The 19,883-nt window shown below is 42.5% G+C and overlaps 1 protein-coding gene across 4 annotated transcripts in view; it reads right to left on the bottom strand.

The window, feature by feature from the left end:
• suco (SUN domain containing ossification factor) overlaps positions 1–19,883 on the bottom strand; it is a 53,051-nt gene that overhangs the window by 16,229 nt on the left and 16,939 nt on the right. For 2 of the 4 annotated variants that reach the window (XM_050054054.1, XM_050054053.1), the window contains exons 2-13: positions 13,569–13,689; positions 11,428–11,529; positions 9,062–9,396; positions 8,187–8,321; positions 7,668–7,854; positions 5,873–5,984; positions 5,240–5,367; positions 5,039–5,106; positions 4,811–4,918; positions 3,158–3,263; positions 1,477–1,497; positions 1,127–1,182 (exon numbers count right to left, since the gene is read on the bottom strand). In XM_050054054.1, the coding sequence (XP_049910011.1) occupies positions 1,127–1,182; positions 1,477–1,497; positions 3,158–3,263; positions 4,811–4,918; positions 5,039–5,106; positions 5,240–5,367; positions 5,873–5,984; positions 7,668–7,854; positions 8,187–8,321; positions 9,062–9,396; positions 11,428–11,529; positions 13,569–13,689 (1,479 nt within the window). The remainder of the gene's footprint in view (positions 1–1,126; positions 1,183–1,476; positions 1,498–3,157; positions 3,264–4,810; positions 4,919–5,038; positions 5,107–5,239; positions 5,368–5,872; positions 5,985–7,667; positions 7,855–8,186; positions 8,322–9,061; positions 9,397–11,427; positions 11,530–13,568; positions 13,690–19,883) is intronic. The other 2 variants (XM_050054056.1, XM_050054055.1) reach the window with 2 other exon arrangements.

Here is a 19,883-nt window from a genome sequence, read left to right on the forward strand (position 1 = left end):
TGAAGCATAAACCAACACTGACACTGGAGTCATTCTTCAGGGTAAAAAACAGTAGTACAGGCAGAACATTTTTTATCAGTTACAAAAAAAAAGTTGTTGAAAACTGGTCTGCTGGTTCTGGCTGAATAAAGCAGTGTGTAGATTTAAGAGAGAGTGAGTACTCGGATACTTGATTTGGACGTAGTAATCGCCGCCCAACCTCCCACATCAAGATGCTTTATTGTCACAAGATAATGTACAAGTACATACACTGTGAAAAATTTATGTTGGGTCTTTGCTCCGTGGTTTAAAAACACAATACATAATAATGATACTAGAATAAACATAATAAAGTCAGTGAACATGACTTTTACATTTTTATTTACTACTACAATGGGTGAAATCTTGTCACATAGTGGAGCTGTACGCAGCGTATTGCTTCGCCCAGCACCTCCTTGCCTCTTGGTTGCTCTCTGTCTGTTTATCATGAGACACTAGGGGGGACAAAGATGCGTTTCCTGGGATAGTGAAGGCATGACCCGCCCTATTCTGCCTTACTCTGCCTCTGATTGGCTTAACCTGACATTCTTACCATAGTAACTCCTTTTGCCTAAACCTAACCAATCCAACTAACGAAGGCAATGAATACTAGCCAATCAGAGGAAGAATGGGGTGCCTTCGCTATCCTAGGAAGTGCAGATTTGCTAACCAGGGAGGTGTTGAAGTGACGGTGAGGAAGGTAGCTCTGAGACGGTCCTTCAGTGCTGCATCTGTTTTCTTAATGTTAACTTTCAGTGGTCTATGGTGTTCAGATTTCCCTCGTTTTCAACTGTTGTTCAACTTACACTCGTATTTTCATGTTAGAATTTTTATGCAAGTTTTTGAGTACTGTATAATAATTGAATTTGAGTGCCCGCTCCTAGTGGTAATAAGTCTAAATGTATATGATTTCCTGTTCTTGACTAGTGTCTCTATTAACTTGCAAAGACAGAACAGTAACCTAAATGTTTCCTCCCAGGGTATGTTGCAGTGCAACTATATTTCAAAGGACTGAAGATCTTTAACTCTGCATGCTTTAATACCAATTCAGATACAGGAAACCAAAAAAGAGAGGCCTTGAAATAAAAGATGCTATTTCCTGTCTTACCTGATGAGACTGAGAGGACAGAAGTGTTCTGATCCAAAGTGGGAGAGAAGTTCAACCTACAGGGAAAACAGACAAACTGTTAAATTGAAAATATCATAGACAACAGCACCAAAGCCAATAACATATGTGTGCCCACTCCGTACACCCCAATCCACCAAATATGTGATCATAAATACTAGAACTGCAAAGCACTGACAATATGGTTTACATGCATGTTCTACTTGTTTTATATCTTTCACATGCATTAAAGATGATGCTCTGCCAAAGCTCACCCATTACAGTGTATGACCATTACATGAGTGCGCTTTGCAGCGCATCATAGCCTCTGACGGAGAGAGAAGAGTGCTAACCTTTATGTACTTGATGAACATCTGATGCGAGAAGAAGACAGGGGGACAGAGAGAGAAATAAAAAAAGGAGAGAAAGAAATGAGTAAAGATTCAAGATTCAAGCTACAAGCAAGTCAAGCATTTTTTGCACTCTGGCTCTCTCATAAGACAAACACACTGCTAGGACACACACTGGATCATTGTTCTACAACAGTCCACAGGCAAGATACTACAAAGAGGTTTCTAACAAGGAGTTAGACAGAAGCACAAGCAAGACAGAAGGACAGACAGACAGACAAGCTCAGGACAGATGTAAAACATCACGAGACAAAACAGTTTCCAGCCGCTTAGATCAGTGTCCTGACCGAAGCAAATAATCCTGAAACTTTCTGCACAAAAATCAGTTTATGTAATAAAAGCACAATTATTTCATAATAGAGAGCATGAATCACAGCGAGCACCCACACACACACAAAACACCTACACTCGCCACATAAAAAGGATAATCAACTGAGCATTAATCAACTGATTAACAAGTCTGCACAGTGAATAATTAGTGCGCAACATCAAGGGTGGAAGTGTGAGGGGGAGAGACAGCTCAGAAAAGCACAGATACAACACTTGTTTCTGGGTGAAATTTAGACTTAGGAATCTTCAAGCACATCACAGTTCGATTACACTAAAGAGAGCTATGACGCAATATAAAACAATTATTCACACATCTCTGATAAAAGAAGTCGCCTAGTCGTCTCTACCCATGTAGAGAATTGGGTTTACATTTCCGAACACTGACTTCTCTGCACTGAGACACTATACTCATACTTTCATACTATTTAGTTTGCCAGGAAAAGATTTAGTATTTCCCAATACATATATAGCATGTCAAAAATACCAGGATGTTCTACTGCATCTGGCTGAATTTTGAACTGTGCAAGCAAGCATGCTTTTCTGGCTACTCTGACCCACAGTCCCTTGTGAAACGTAAGATTCACCACATCATCTGAGTCACAGACAGATAACAGTACAACAGCTTGCTAACAGCTATCCCCAAGGTAACGGATATTAGAGCAAGAGGGTCAATGTTCAGGGCCCAGTGTTATGGCCAAAAAGTACAAATGTGCGATTTGGAACGTAGCTTATCTTTCAAGAGAGAACCGCGATGCATTTTAGAGTTTGGTTTCCCCCGCCCCCACTGGTATTGTGGATGTAGAGATGCAGAAATGATAACATCAAACTTTTAAAAGTCAGAGTTTAAATTAATCTTAGTGGGAACGATGGTAAGTGACTTGAGCAGTAGAAAAAACATCTGTAATCCTTCAGCGTCACAATGATGAGTTCATTTCCTGTGTCAGCAGCATTTAGGACAAACTACAACAGACTTGGCCCGATGAGATGTGTATCTGCCCTTTGTTCTTACAAGTGAAACTCTGTCTTGGACAAACACCCTCACAGTCATTCACACAGTCACATTTCTTCACCCAGTCCAGGGAGGGGTTCCAGGCAGCGCTGATGACATGGCTAACTTACCATGAAGTCATAAGAAGGTCCCCTGAGCTTTAAATACAGCTTTAACCCATGAATGTTTCTGTGTGTACATTCATCGAGTACAACACTACTACGAATGAATAAATAAATTGTTTGTTGCTTCTCTCATTGAGACACAAGTGTACTGTTAAAGCAGGAGGAAGAAAAACAGCAGTACCTTTACATATTTAGCATAAAGCTGTTCATCCAGTGGGAAGCTCTGGACTATGCGCTCATCACGGGCATGAAAAGTGCCAAGCTTTACCCACTTGTTGGTAGGATATCTGCAGACAGAATGAAAGAAAACTTAGATGCTCGTGTGCACGTAAAGACCACGGTGTACTTCAAACACAATTTGGCATGTTCTCAAAGGCCGGGTGCAAATGCCACCACGCTCCGTGTGACTGCTTCCATGACAGAGGGGGGAATTTATGAGTTGTGGTGCGAGATGATGCTGGAAATAAATCCTGACGGTGACATCCAGAACACAGACAACCCTGGCTCTGGAAGCACTAAAGTTAGAGCTGATAATACAGGAGAGAGGGGATGATTTTATCCTGTCCTGGTCCTGATGGTTTTATATAATACTGTTTGAGAAGGAGGTGAGCCAGCCTGTTTCATAACCTCCTAAAATGAGTGTCCCCTTTCACTGAAAATATTCTTCCACCCAACATACTGCAAAAAACAAACCCTAAAATAGTAATGAAGAACTGAAAATTGTAGCGAAATTATGAGCTGTACATTAAACTTGTTTTAGAGGTGTTAGTTGATGTGCAGCCATGATTCAGGCTAAGAAATATGGCAAATGTAGGTTTTTGTACAACTTGATTATCACTACTTCCTTTTAAAGGTTAGGGGTTTTTTTGGACCAGAGGAACTTTCTTGGATCTAAGAACCCCCTTTTTATTATGTACGCTATTTTGAGGGACTATTTTAGTTTTAGGTTTTTGAGTAGGTACTCTCCCAACCATAGAAATAGCAAGAAAAACTTTGAGACACACAATGGGCAATTCAGCAACGGCAACCGCCATTTTTTATAAACAGTGTTAGCTGTGCAAACGACAGCTCGTCACAAAAACAGGGAGGTAAACACGGACAAATGACCCAACAGTGAATTCCAGGATTTGCTGAGCATATAATCTATGCGACACAGGAAATATAACGCAATTTTGACATTTCAAAGTGAAATATATGTTACTTCAGTGTTATTGGTGGTGCAAATGCAAACAAACAAAAAAAAAAAGCCCTTGAAGGTATGTAATTCTCAGGGGAGCTCCCCAGTGAGCAGTTCCTCTCAGGGAGTCCCCAGAACTGTTTGGTCTACAAAGAATTCTTATGTTTCCTCTGTAAGCTGCTTGACATCCTCCCCGATCAGTTCTTCACATGTTTATAATCTGTCTTTAATTCTGTCATCCTGCTTGTGTACACTATAATTGTATTTTTTTAGTCTATTCTGCACACAACATCTGCTGCATATCTGTCCGTCCGGGGAAAGGGATTCCTCCTCATTCGCTTTTTCTGACGGTTATGGTCTCTAAAGCCCATTGACGTCAATTTGTGATTTGTGATACTGGGCTTTATCATTAAACTGACTTGACTTGAATAACAGTTACTGTTCCTCAATAAACCAATATGCAATATTCCTTCCTCCACATTTACTTGCAAAAGATGATGCACTGTGAGCAACACGGGAAAAAAGTTTGACTAGAGGTGTGTGCATACTGTGGCATCGCCCAATGCAGGGCTTTTTGTGTGTCACACACCCACCACAAGCCTGTGAGAACATGTCAGTCAATTCTTATATTGACTGAATTGAACTGTGTGGGTATACCTGTCACTGATAGAAACTAAAAAGTCTTTTGGTGTTGATGAGAAGAGCTCAAAGTTAGCAATGTCCAGCTGCTTGACTTGAATAGGCTCACAGAGCTCTATCACAAACCTGGAGAGAGATAAACAGAGAATGTTTATTTAAAGATAAACTCATGAAAGTTGCAAATCTAAAATGGAGGGTCGATTACAGACAAACTGTGTCCCAGTGGTGTGTTATCAGTGCACTCACCAGATTTTGTTGCTGCAAGGATTTAGCATGTAAAGATCCATATTCTCCATGAGAATAGCTGAAGTGCTCTGAATAAAACAAGAATAATGAGAATGAGCGGACGCATGACAGTCATGACAGTTTGTATCCTCAGCTGTGTCAGTATATTTGTTTGTGTGTGGGCAACAGGGGACAGGTGATGTGTGTGTGTTTGTGTTATACCTTGGCCTCGTTGTTGGCAGAGAGTATCTTGGCACCACACTCCACAGAGGCGTAATTATTCTTGAAGTTTTTCTGGACCTTCTTCACTGGATGGGGGCTGCCGCTGGTTGAGGTATGGAGAGACTGACCTGGACAGAGGGAGTGTTACATTAGGCCCATTACAGACACTGGAAAAAGAGCATTGCCTGAGAGGAACAAGTGGAGGGGTTATGCAACACACATAAACACACGCTCCACTGACCACTGCACATGGCGTGCACAGGCAGAAAGAGAGAATGGAGAGAGAGATGGTGTGAGAGATAGACAGGAAATGAACACGAGGAAGGAAGCAAACGTGGCATGACAGAGGTACACAATGCACGAAAAATAGTGGTAAGGAAGACAAAGAAGCAATAAGATGAGATGTGAATGAAAGTGACATGTGAAGGGCTCCTTTGTCTACAGAGGCAAAGCTGCAAACTGCGCCTGGGCATGTGTCGCAAGGTTAGATTAACATCATCATGGTATCTCTGAGTTATCCAAGCAAGACTCTCTAAAACAACTTAATGGGACATTAGACTTAGCTGTGGACGTGGTGTTTCCCTCTTCCTTTGTGCGCATGCATCTAACTGTTTTAATAATGAATGCACTCACTCTTCTCCTTCTCCACCTCCAAGACTTGTTTCTTCCACTCGTCAAAGGTGGGGATGTCTTCTTTGCTGGGCACTGATGGATCGGTCTCCCTGGCAATACCGCCATCCCCTGTCTGAAACACACAGACAAGTGTATCACACACACAGGTTTATATTGACAGTTAAACCGTATATATCACCAAACCTAATGTCTTAATATGCTGTATTCTGGCAGAAGACCACAGCAGGTTGCAACTAATCTAATATATATGAAGATATAACTGAAATTATTTTGTATCATGGCATCAGTGAGCCACTAAATGAATTGCACGCTATGACGAGTCACTAACACGCACGTGTAGTAGTCATATAGCCCCAGGCCACCAAAGCATTGAGATGCACTGAACTGTGAATAATATTTTGATGGATTATGTAAGTACCCTTTTGGACCTCGGAAGCCAGTCTGATCCTAAAAATCCAACCATCTTAGACGGCCTCTTATGTAAACACCACAACACGTTTGGCAGGATGTGTACTGTAGCTTTGCAGCCACATGCAGATTAATCACCAGCTCTTGGCTCCAAAACAACAAAACAACTACATGTACTGTACACAATGCACACAGTCTCATTAAAAATAAGGAAATTCCCCCGGATACACTCGCCTTTCATTATCCTTTAACCATGAAAAAAGCAACTGAAAGCAGGTTGACTCAACATTCGCCACTTGAAACTTTTAAAAGCTGCCCTTTGCTAGAACAGCTGCGCACACTGAATATTTATAACTCTCAGTGCAATCTGGCCAGCAGTTGACCATGCTACAAGCAACATCTTTGGGTGCTAACACTGACTATGTTTACATGCACAAAATATTCAGGCTTTGATCCAAAAAGACAACATGCCTACGAAGCTGTTTACATGGCTAATAAAAATTGTTATTCCACTAATATTCCCCTTTACATGCATCCATGCACACTCCCCTCAACGTGACAGAATGTGTCATTTATCATGTCAAAATATGGAAAAGTGGAACGCTTGTGTCATTTTGCTTTTTTGCATCAAAATATGATTTTGTTCCAAAAGAAATGTGGGCTTTTCTTTTGAGCATAAAACCCACATCATGACAATATACACATCTTACTGTACACAGGCAACATGCTTTGTGTCACCAACTGCAGGAAAAAACTCCAGCTGAGATGCATATTCCTAAAACCTGAATAGCAGCATATCCCACACAGAAAACGCGACAATCGGAAAAAGGCTCAACTTGAATGTCTGAACGGAATATGCTGTTTATGTTAGTTATCTGTATCAAATTCAGAATACTGTCATATATTGAATGATTGAGTGTTAGTGTGCAATTAAACATAATCACTGAGAACTGAACAGTGTAATAATCTAATATACATTTTTAAGAAAAGTATTTCAGCAGGATGGCTCTTGTGTCACCTGAACACATATGCTGACTGCACCTTGTTCAATAAAAAGACAGACACGGTGTCCAGGAAGCTAAGAGCCGGGTTTTTCCACCACCTGTCCATGTTTATGTCTGATTAGGGTCAGATTTTCCATCAAGACACCTGCAGCACTGTAATGTCTCTGCCCATGCCTACTGAAAAGATCCACACTCTGCTCACACCTCCACACTGTTCTGCTAATGTAGAAAGCTCCAACTTTAAGAGCTGCACTGAAAATTCTTGCATCTGTATTTACAAAAATGCTTTGGATTTTCTAACTCACATAAAACCCTTGTTTGTCCACTGAATGTATAATGAACTGATACATGTGAGAAATACTTGAGAACCATAAGCTGCTGACCTGCGGTTCTTGGTGGTGTTGAGAACTGTTGCCCTCTGTGTCCAAATCTGACAGCCCGCCCTCCAGCTCCTGCCGCTGCTGTTGTTGTTCCTGGTCCACATTGCCTGGAGTCGACTGGACCTCTGCTTCAGGACCAGAGCTGTGGCTCTGGTCTGTCCGCTGGTCCTCTATGCCAGCCTCGTCCACACTATAGCACAGACATGGGGCCAACGAGGTGGAGAGGGGGAGGAGGAATAAGGATAAAGAGGGGTTGAGAACACAAATAAGTTCTCAGTAATGTTGGACACATGATGCAAAACATTAAAAAGCATTCAATTTATTTGACAGAATTGACTGTCCTTGGTTGTGAGCAGGCAAAACAATGGAAAAAGGAAATAAAAAAAAATAAAAAAATTTAAAAGCAGAAGTAAGTGGAGAGCAAGGCCAGCGGTCGACTGTTGCGCACAGCAGAGAGGTGTAGCTTGTACCTTGATTACCTGTCTCTGTGCTTTGATTGGCTTCCAGGGGTTAGAAACTCACCTGAAGAGAGGCCTGCCAAAAGGGGAGTTTTCACAGGTTGCCAGTTCGGGGGGAATGACCCCGCACTGTGAATCAGAGTGCTCAGCAAAGACAAAGCTGTCTACTGGGAGTTCATCTCCTGCACTGGCAACCACACTGAGGGAAAGAAAGGACATGGCGTTTACCACACCTCTTTACACTGGGGAGGGTAGAGAGAGGAGGATGGGGTGGGAGAGAAGAAGGGAAGGGGGTAAGGAAGAGGAGATAAAGGACACAGAGCGTAGGCAGAGAGAAGAGAAAGAAAGGGGTGGACAAAGGGGATGGAGTGGTCGCTTGGTGGTGGGGCAGTTGGTTTGCACGTCTTGAAATGTCCTAATGTTGACAGCCGCTTTGAGAAAGGCGTTGGATGGATGTCTTCTTCTTGAAGGTTCACTTTCCACAATGTCCACGAACTTTCGTTGGAAAATCAATTCGACAAAATTTCACGGCCTCAAATCAGTTCCATGTAACTTCGACGCTGGCCACAGGTTCCATAAAAAGCGACTCTAAAATATCCAGGCTGTCAGAACAACTCTCCTTTGAGTTTCTCTTTCAGTTTGTGATCAGTCATTAACAAGTGGTTGAATAAAAGTAAAATAAATACAAACTGAAGGGAACAAAAGTTAACCAACAAAAATATCAAAGAAAATGTGCAATGGCAGCATCGGAAAACAGTTCTAACTTCATTATACCTGGATTACGTTGAAACTGGCTTTAACCATCATAAGAGGAACAAGCGTTTTCTTTGCCATCTGAGGTTAAAATTTTAGTTCTCCAATGTGACTTCTCTGTGGTTAAAGCCAACTTCTAATGCCAGAGAAAAGGTCTCTGGAATGAAGAAGTGAATCTGAGCTTACCCTGTGTGGGTCTGGCCGACACTCTGTGAGGTAGGTATGTTTTCAGCTTCATCTGGGGATGTGGCTGGGTGTGAGTCCAAGATGGGGTGTGCAGCAGGGGCGTCACTGATGATCTCTGCTGGGGCTGGGGCATCTGTGGACACTTGGCCCTGTGCTGGAACTGCTTCTGGAGTGGAGGAGACAGGGACCTCCTGTTCATGGTCCTGGGGGTCAGTCTGCAGGTCCACATCAGCCTGGGGGTCTGGGTGGGGCTCTGGCTCAAGAGCAACAGGTACAGTATCAGACTCTGGGTCAGGCCTGGTCTCCTCCACCTCAGCTTCCCGAGGATTCACAGTCTGGTGAGAGAAAACACAAAAACATTCATATATAAAAGACAATCAGTCGACACCATGAAAAACCCAAACACTTTTACTTGATTGCAATTCTACAGCGTTAGCTCGCCATTGTTTACAACCTAACTTGTCTCTGTCTGCACACACCACTTTATACACTCACTCCAAGTGCCTGTCCCATTTCTACTCCTTAAATCTTCCACTTGGTATTGAGTGCCTTCATTTGCGAGATAGGGAAGTGAGAAATATTAGGGTAGAGATCTCTCCCTAAGAAATGGGACACCACTTCATGCAAACTGGCGTGGACAACGTGCAGGCATACGTCACGCGTAGTAGCGACGCAATGAGAATGCCGGCTCCAGCGCTTGTGTTGTGGCGCGTGCTATGTTTATTCTTCACTGTCTGATGAATCAACGGAGAGAAATGCTGAAAACAGGAGGCACCTACGACGTCTTCTACTTCTGATCGATTTTGTTCAGGGAGGTCGATGTGTTTAAATATTTTGACGCTGTGTTCAACCGAGTTGCTGATGAGTTTACGCTGGTCCAACCATCTGTTGTTTGTTTAGCCTACATTCCGATCGTATAGTAACAATTGTAATAATTGTTTTCCAAAACTTGCCGAAGTTGCTGACTTCGCAATAGGGGTGGGGGAAATAATCGATTTTTAGATGCATCGAGATTCTGTCTTGAATGATGTGAGGATCGATTTGGAAAACTCATAATCGATTTTAATTTTGTTTTTATTTTTCAAATTACCGTAACTCCTCAACCATTCACGCTATCAATGTAATTCCCACGGATTCTGAAAGCTGAGAAGCTTTCCAGTGATATACAGTACATTACGGTAGTGATATCATTACCTGTGGAGGAGGGGAGGGAAGTGAGCACAGCAGGAGGAGAGTGACAGCTGACGAGAAAAGTTGGAGTGATTTAGCTGAGTTTTGGTGCATTTTAGTGGAGTTTGGGTGGCGTTTTCTGTGTAAATATTTAGTGTTGTAAATAATAGTATTTGTGGTTTTTTGAGAGCTTTTGAGTTTTTTTTGTCGTGTTTTCACCATAGTTCGTAGTTTTGCCATCGTTCGTCTTTTTTGCAATAGTACGTGTTTTTATAGTTCATAGATAGTTATAGTCAGTTATAGTTTTGTAAATACTGGAGGAGAAATGTCGAGGAGGTCGACAAGGGACAGGAGAGTCTGGACCGGAGGAGACTGGTGGAGTGTTGTCATCTCAACCACAGTAAGTAATACAGTTTGTATGCACTGGATATGTATTCCCAGCTTTGTTACAATAATGTTTTTCAATATCTAGTGTAAATTTTCTTATGGCTCGTTTTATAATCGTAATCGTTGCCCTCAGAATTGGAATTGAATAGAATCGTGAGGTGCCTAGAGAGTCCCACCCCTACTTCGCAAGGTGTTTTGGGAGATTTCATCTTCCACTTCGTTGAAAGTGTGGGTCGGGGCTCCCTTGGAGTCTAGGGCGGGTTTAAAGTGTTGGAAACCACTTCCACTACCTCAATTCTGTTTTGGGACACCACTAGCCTAGACGTGAACACGCACAACCAAGTGCAAGTGGGTATTTCTAGGGGAAATGTGGGTATTGGGACAGGCCCAAAGTCTCACCCACAGCACTACCTGATTGGTTACACATCATGAGCAATAGCCTATCAACAATGAAGGCTGCTGGGCCTCTGATGGGCAAGGACGAATGCAGACTGGAGCTGCTCCGGTGAGCAAACAGTGCTGAGTGTTGAATGTGAGGTGGGAGATATTACTGAAGTTGTAATAAACATCACAACTCTACGCTGAAGTTGCAAAAAACATCCAGTGTTTCCAGTAACATTCTGCAGTTAGCAATAGTAGTTACTGGATGTGACTTTAGTTGTATGAGTATGAGAACTGCAAGGATACAAGAAGAGAGTTCATCATCATCATAATTCATAAAAATACAGCACAGTACGACATATATAACACGGACCTGACCTGTTCATAACATCTTGACCTTTTAATAACTTGTAGACATGTGATGTTACCTGTTCTTGGTGTATATTTTGTGTTGCTAGCTTCTCTCGTGCTGCTCTCTCTGTCTCTAGTCCCATATCGTATGATGTATGTGCTGTCCGTTCTTCCAACACCTGGGAGAAAGAGAAATAAGCTCCATATCATCAAACAATCCCCATTCTTGAATAGGCATTATCAATGTTGACAAAGCTTTTATAACATATGAAATATCACAGGCTAAAAATGAAGCACCATCACGCGACGACTACTCAAACTCTCTGCGAGAAATTTTTTGATGGATTATCTTTGTTTAAAAAAAAAAAAAAAGCATTTTGTTTGAAAATGTGAGATGCAATAGGTCTTTGCATCTCAGGTTGTGAAAAAGCCTTTTGTTGGCGGACAAAGACTATGTTATAAGGCCAGTGACAGACTGCCAGGCCTGTTGAACTGCCCTGGCACGCCTGTTTGTTGCTGGACCATGAACAATGATTCTCCTTCTTCCGTGCCCACACATGCATACCAAAACACACTCACTTCCCCAAATTATCATTCATTCTCATACTCATGCACACATTACCACACACACAACTTTGAGGGCCCATTCATAAGAGCTGAGGGTATCAAATATTTAACCCAGACCCAGCTCTGAGCTAGCACCACTCCACCCCGCTCTGGTGACGTCCACAGCTGACCTAAGATGGATTAGTCTCCAACATTATTCAGCCACTAAGAATTGCGAAAGCTTTGTTTACTCTGATTTCTAACCTCACAGGGAAGGTCCTGACCTCTACCACAAACACCTCTATGACTCATTATACAGAGAAGCCAATGTTCTTGACAGCGTGTAACTAGGCTGCTTTTTAAGTAACTTTTAACCTGGAAAAGGCCTCTAATCTTCATGGACTGAACATGGCTGCTCTTTGTGAGGGTCCCTGACAGTTTCAATCACACAACAAGATTATCAGTCGTAAAGTTAGAGAGATATTGTGAAACAACTGATATGTTGTTTTCTTATTCAATAATGCCTATCTTGGTGGGAACAACAGAGGTTTATGCAACACACTCACCCTCCCACCAACCATCCACCTGCTTGCCTCTTTAGTCCACCATTCGTCTCTCCATGCCTCCTACTTTTCACTGGGGGTTAGTGGGCAGCTAAAGTGCATGACCCAACTCCCACCACTTTCCACTTGGTATTCTGCTAACTCATACATTTCACCATGAGCAGTGAGTCTAATAATACTGCTGACCATCCCACAACTGGCCAACAAGATGAACCAGCAATGTTAACCACACGTAATATCCATCTAACCATTAACTGCTTCTTAGACGCCCAGCAGGTACAAGATCAGATGCCTGAACCACCTCAACTGGCTCCTTCATCGTGAAGGAGCAGTGGCTCCCCACCCTATCTCTTAAGGTGAGCCCAGCCACCCTACGGGGGGAAACTCATTCCAGTCGCTTGTATTAATGAGGTCATTCTTTCAGTCACTATCCAAAGGTCATGACTATACGTGAGGCTTGGAGCGTCGTGCACGGACACAGCACTCATTCAGGTTATGTAAGGCCTGTAACAACAGTACCCTGGGGTGACGCTGTCTCAAGATCCACGATACACATATTGACTGGAGGGGTAAACTAGCATGAACCCTCTCATAGCCCTGGAAGGATTAAAGCTGGTCCACTGTTTCACAACCAGTATGGTATCCGCAATGCTCCTGCCGGATCTGAGGTTCAACAATCAGACACAACCTCCTTTTCAGCATCCTGGCATTAACTTACCCAGGGAGGTTGGGCAGTGCAATGCCCTAATTATTAAAGCATATTCCAGTCCCTGATTTTTAAATACGCTAACTACCGCCCCATTCAGCCACTCTGCAGGCACTGTCCCGATCTCCATGTGTCCTGAAGAAGCCTGTTAGCCCGGACAGCGCAAATAATGTCGACAACTTTCAACATCTCCAACAACCAAAAAGTGAACAGCATTTGTAAAATAATGTCAATGTGTTGTGATTAGAATTTTTTAGAAAAGAAGAGGTTGGTATTACAAGGTCTGTTTTTTGATAGAATTTAAGTTTGTGCTTTTTATTATTATGGTGTATTAAAGCTGTTTTTTCAAAGCAATGCTTAATGTGTCTGCCCGATTCACTCAATCTGAAACATGTAAACCCACCTTGTGTTGCATGGAGTCCTGCTCCTGCTCCTGCTTCTGGCCCTCGGGGTTTTTGTCCCCCGCAGACTGACCAGGGCCAGACAAGCTCTGCTCTGAACAATACACATGTTGACTGGGGTACCTGAAACACAGACAGGGAAACATTAGTCAAACCAATGCAAAATTATTGTGAACATCATACAAGAGGGATATGTAACTAAACTTAGAGTGAAGTCGATGCCAGTTGCCGTAAAAGTAGTTGCAAAATTTCATCATAAAAACCCTGCACCAAGTTGTTGCCGTTTCCACAACCAGGTATGGGTTTAAAACAAGGAAAAGAAGTTCAACATCACAGTACGCTATAAGCAATGGCTGCCTTTGAATTAAGAGAATGCTGAGGCTGTACTATATCATTCCCTCACAGTGAGAGCACTTCCTTCCCTGAGGGGGAGGGCATCTGACACGAGCTCTTTGGGCACAGGCAATAAAAACACTAAGTGTAGGAGAGCAAAAGAGGCTGAATGTGCACGAGATACACAAAGGGAATAAGATGAACCCCAAAGCACTGAAGGTAAAATCTGGTCTTCAAGGAGAGAGACAGAGCAGGATAAAGGCAGAAAGTGAATAATCATGTGTTAACAAAATTCCACTCATTATTTCTGTATTTTTGCAAGCTGTTCAAGGCAAACTGCATTCTCTGAATCAGTCTTTCAACCCAAGCTTTCGTAATTCTCTCCCTCAATTTCATTTCAACAGAACTCACCTTTGTGTGCAACTTTTACAAGTTTCATTTCAGCCCCTGTATTTCGGCACACCTGGCCCCGGTTTTCCTGTTCACTCAATTACGTTCAAACACTTTCAAGGCTACCAATAAAGTGCAGTTTGCTCAAGGTCAACAAGGCCAACGTGACGAGAGACTGACCCACGTTACCTCTGCTGGACAATTGGGCTACTGTAAAAGCTTGTGCATCTTTTCAATACAGGACTGCTGATGTTACATGCGCGTTGATACTGCAGTATTGATGACAGAGAGTGCAAAATTAATAGGACTGGACAGGATAAGAAGCAATAAGAATCAAGCAGAGGAGAGACAGCTGCAGTTAGTTTCCTTATCAGTGACAAATGAAGCAGAATGAAGCAAGGGGAGAGTGAAGCTGAACTGACAAGAGGTCTGTCTAAACATGTTCTCTGTGCTGTGACGCTAATAAGGTTTTCCCATGACTCACCAACAAACTATAACGCTTCTTTGAACTTTAATGAGTCCGTCAGCAGTCTGCTTTAAGTTTACTCATCATACACAGATTGAGTAAAACACCCAATTACTTAATCAGCGTTAATGCAGATAAAAGACCTCTCTAAAACCTATTACATTTGTTTAAACCTGACAGTATGTAGACACTATGGAAATACTAATGCAAAAATTGAACTTGAAGCATGCCAACACTTTGCATCAGGGACACACTGCACACAAACGCAGAGCTCAGATACAAAGCACCATGTGATTCTGAAACTGGAGCGGTTCTCCTTGAGCGGTCAAATATCAATGTCAGGAGAGAGCGGGACACATGGACAGTCATGTTAGCACCCTGTCAGCCCGGCTGTTGGGAGGAAGGGGATGAGCAGTACGCACACATACTCAACAATCAGACAGAGACAACCATCTGTGCAAGTCCGTATCCTGTCACTCACAGAGCCTCTCCATCTGTATTCTGCTTATTAACATCTGAGGTGATTGAATGACAAGATTAAAGATGACAAGAACATCCAGCTAAGGCTTAATTTGTAAGAGGATCTTATGAGGGCCGTGCTGTATACCTTATCAGAGTTATGAACAAATGACAACGAGGTACGATAAGGTGTTAATACAAACAGTGAAGGTTTCTTAGAGTTTTCAGGCAACAGTTTTGACTAATTACTGAACGTACATGTGCTCTCTGGCTATGCTGCAGTAAAGATAAAGGTTAATATCTCTGCTGCCTTTTCCACGACAGATTTATCTCTGTCTGAATGTTGAACATAGGTGCAAAATCTAATATCTAGGATGAAGGCCTTGCACCTAAATTCTGAGGGACAGCTGGCTCTGACACCAGGACATGACATTTACCGTTGTTGTTTTTGCTCCCTGCTGATGAGCTGTGCGCATGTTCCTATATGGGTTAGTACCTTGTAATATGCGCTTTCCCATAAAGGGCTGGGAAGCGTCACAAGGCTAGTGAGGGAAACCTAAGAGCTGAGCAGTGTACAGATACTATAGCGTAAATATGAACCACAGGCTAATATAGGCTGCTGGCTAAACTTAGATCCATAGCTTTAAACTATGTTGTGCTGCGTTTCAAATGTCTCCTGTGTCCCCCTCCACCCTCGACCACTGAACACCCAAGGATGTACAGGGAGGACATGTCCGACATATTATCACTGAGGAGGACACAAACATAATTATGCAACACACTGATGTAAAAATCAAATGTCAGCAAATTATGAGGACATCATTTAATCCCTGTGCAACAGAGAGGATGAATAATGTCTACATTTTGGATTTTAATCTCAAAATGAATTAAAATAAAATTGGTTTTAAAAACACCTCAAAGTGAAAAGTCTATGAAAATATATCCCTTTTGTTTTGTAACTCATTAACAGACTACAATGAGAGATAAAGCTCTCAAATTACACGTTCAGCAAAGTCAAAGCTACTCCAGGGTTTCCCACACGTTCATTTATTTGTAGCAGGCCGCCACAATCAAAACATCTGCTGCCATGTTTTGATTTTCTTTTTTGGAGCTGGACCATTCATTAGGAGCACCGTTGGAATATATATAAACCGTTCTGTTCTTATTTGCTCCACAGATAGAGCAGCACAATACCAGGCGCAGTGAGGGTGAAACTTAATCTTCAGTGTGCTGAGTCTAAAGTTTGCTTTCACTCACAGACAGCTGCTCCTCTCATCCTCTGATCAGCTCTGATCGAATCAACTGATCACTTATCCACCTCGAAAACTCAAAGCTCTACAAACTGCTACTCAGGGGAAAAGAAAGTGTTCCATCTGTGCTGCGTCACGGACCCGCAAAAAACTCCAAATTTAGAAAGGCAGCCCCCACCACCAATAATTAATCGATTAATTAATCAACCTAAAATTAACTGGCAACTATTTTGATCATCAAATAATCATTTCAGTGATTATTTTTAGGCGAAAAGCAAAACATTGGCTGGTTTTAGGCTTCTTAAATGTGAGAAAGCTTTAGACATTAGGACTGTTAGTTGGTTATAACATAACATGAGGATGCCATCTGAGGCTCGGGGAAATTACTATTTATTGATAATGACTAATCTTTAGTTGCAGCCCGAGACAGCAGATAAAATCCAGTGAAAAATTGTGACAAAAACTGCAAAAAACACGTCCAATGCAATCCAATCCCTCTTGCACAATACAGTATCTCACAGCAGTTCAGCCCTGTGTGCTTTGTAAAACCTTTGAAAGTTATTCAGAAATTATTCATAGCTTGGCCTTCCTGTATATGCATACATATCCATCCAGAGACAAGCAGACAGTAGAGAGATAGAGAATAATTTGGGAAATAGCTTGAAATGTGTGGTACAGGGACACAAAGTCAGAGTATGAGTATGTGCGAGTAGGATCTCCAGACACACTAAGTCTGTCCACTCAGAATTTATAAATCTGTTTAAAGTGTGGCTATAAGGCAGTGCGTGTCAGAATCCTTGGCCTACACATCACTGTTCATATACAAAAAACTTCTATTGTATCCCAACTGAGTAACTTCCCACATGCTAGATTTCATCCATCTTCAGTCAGAACTTTGCAGCTGTAAGGTGCCTACGGGAAAGCGTGTAAGGTAATGCGGATCTCTGCTGAATGTTTGCATGATCTGTTTACTTGTAGCCTTGAGAGTATAACAACTGGCGTCTTTGCACAGGATGCCTCAAAGCCTCGGAAATGCTTTGCAAATTTTCCAAACATCTCACAAGGCTGGTATGAATAGTTTGCTAAGTAGATATACGCTTATTTATATCAAGGCCTCTTTCCTCCTGCATATTCTCTGAAACAAACCTTGGCTGTTTCACGGTCTAGTTCCACAGTCTAGTTCAGATAAGGACCTGCAAGGCTTTACTTCAACAGTCACTTAACTGTGCATTAAATGTCATTCTGACACAGCTGTAAAATGTCTTAAATCTGTATTTGCAGTTGCTGACATTAATATCTAATAGTTAAAATTGGCTTAATAGAATCATTTTGCTGTCGAGCCATTTGTTACCAAATATTGTTTATCATTTTTTAAAAGGCCTTCCATCACCCAGATAAGACAACGCTTGTGTAAATACACATGGGTGGCAAAACAGATCAAACACCACAGTGTAGGTTTGAGTGAACACGTCACCGAGTAAACAATCCTGTACAAAGGCTTGTGATGAGAAATGCAAATATCACTGACTTCCGCCATGTGACTCAATGAACCAGTGTTAAACTGAAACCTGCCTAGTCACCAAGTGTTATCCAAATATTAAACATTCAAATACAGAGATTAAAACACGTGGAACAATTCAGGACCACAAATGCTCTCTCTTTACTGAGCTACATGCAAATCAGAGCCCAAACTGAGAAACAAGTGGGCATGACGCCCTCCCGCCCTCGCTCAGCGCCATCTCCACGAGTGAATAGAAAGACCTGAGTGTTGACATTCCTTCTACGGATGAATATAAAAGGAGAGCAGATGAAAAGAGACGGGGAAAAAAGGTAAAGAAGGGGCCGATCTGATTTGGGGGCGTACCGTGACCTACTTTTTAATTCAAATAGTTATGCAACAGTGGGAGGAGGAATGCATGACCCACAAATGGAGAGAAATGCAGAGACCGCTGAAGAAGCAAATGTTCAAGTGTGCTATACATTACATACTAGCAGTGGGCTAATGCCAAGCTAATGGAGGAAGAGCTTGAGGCAAGACTAATGAGTCAGCAGCCTACAAATACACTCTTCCTCATTCTCTCTCTACCCCCGTTTCCTGTCCCACTTCAGAAGCACCTGGGGATTTAAATAAGTCTGTTGGATTCTTCTCTGGCTTCAAATGCCTCAATCATTTTTTAATATTCACAGAAGTGCTGAAGAGGACATTATTAGCTTGTTTGCCACCTATTATAGAAACATGAATGCACAGAACGGCACTGCTAGAGCTCTGATGGAGTTGGTGATAACTTCTGAAAACAGCTTCATACGTCTGGTGCCATCGTAGCACCACAGCTTTGCACAGACGGACACAGACACTGTGGCGAGTAGCTACATGTCCTCCTGATACGCTGGCTCTGCCGGTTCTGACCGGCCAAATCCCCTGATATTTCCTGTTGGCTTTAGGACTTTTCAGAGCCAGGAGACATAGCATTAAATCAACTATACTGTACCAACTGGTCAGGTTGACACAGCACAGACAAAACTGCAGAGACAACAGGCTGAGGACAGATTCATCTGCCAGCAGCAAGTCAAATATTATCACCAGCTGCATGGCATGCAAACTGCGCTCTGATCTCTTCTCAGGCAGGATGTCTGCCTGGTGACTAAACATTTTCAGAGGTGTCAAGCATGATAACACGTGAACTTGTGTGGGTGTTGCTCCCTGCTGCCTTTGGTCCTGCTCTTTCTCTTCATCATCATTTATTCTTCCAATTGACTATTTATTGTTTGACTAGTTTAGATTGAGCGAGCTTTGTCACCCTGCCCTCTCTGATAGCCTGGTCACACCTAGTGGTATAACATGTGTTTCAGTGTTTCCAACACAAGTGGACAGCTGAGACACAAAGCTGGTCACACCTGTGTTAATAATGCATCTCCAGCTGACCACTTGTGTTTGGATTTTGTTACTGCCTATGTAAGGTCAAAAGGCCCTGTGCATGGTTATTACCGCCACACTCTCACTAGCTGCTCGCTATCATGCTTGCTAGGCATGTTAGCAGTTGTGTTGGTACAGCTTGAGATAGTACTCTCAGCAGAACCCAACATGTCTCCTTTCATAGGGCAAATAACGGTTACACAACATTACGTCCAACTCGTCTTATCACTGTGTCACCAAAACCACCACCACATCCTGCGCTGATGACACAGTCCTTGTCAGGGACGTATCAGAACGCATTAGTGTTTGCGCTCCACGATATGTGGTCAAATGCGTCCCAGAGTGAGGTATGAGTGATCGGATCATAATGTTTCTTGGTGTCCACTTGTGATCAGATCACACAAAGATGCTGTTAAGTTATTGTTCTTGGCCCCAAACAACTCAGAGACTCTTTATCTGATGACATAGTTTCTCTAGATGGCATTGCTCTGGCCTCTAGCACTAC

This window comes from Epinephelus moara, chromosome 10, assembly GCF_006386435.1.
Source record: "Epinephelus moara isolate mb chromosome 10, YSFRI_EMoa_1.0, whole genome shotgun sequence".
In the NCBI taxonomy this organism is placed as follows: domain Eukaryota; kingdom Metazoa; phylum Chordata; class Actinopteri; order Perciformes; family Serranidae; genus Epinephelus; species Epinephelus moara.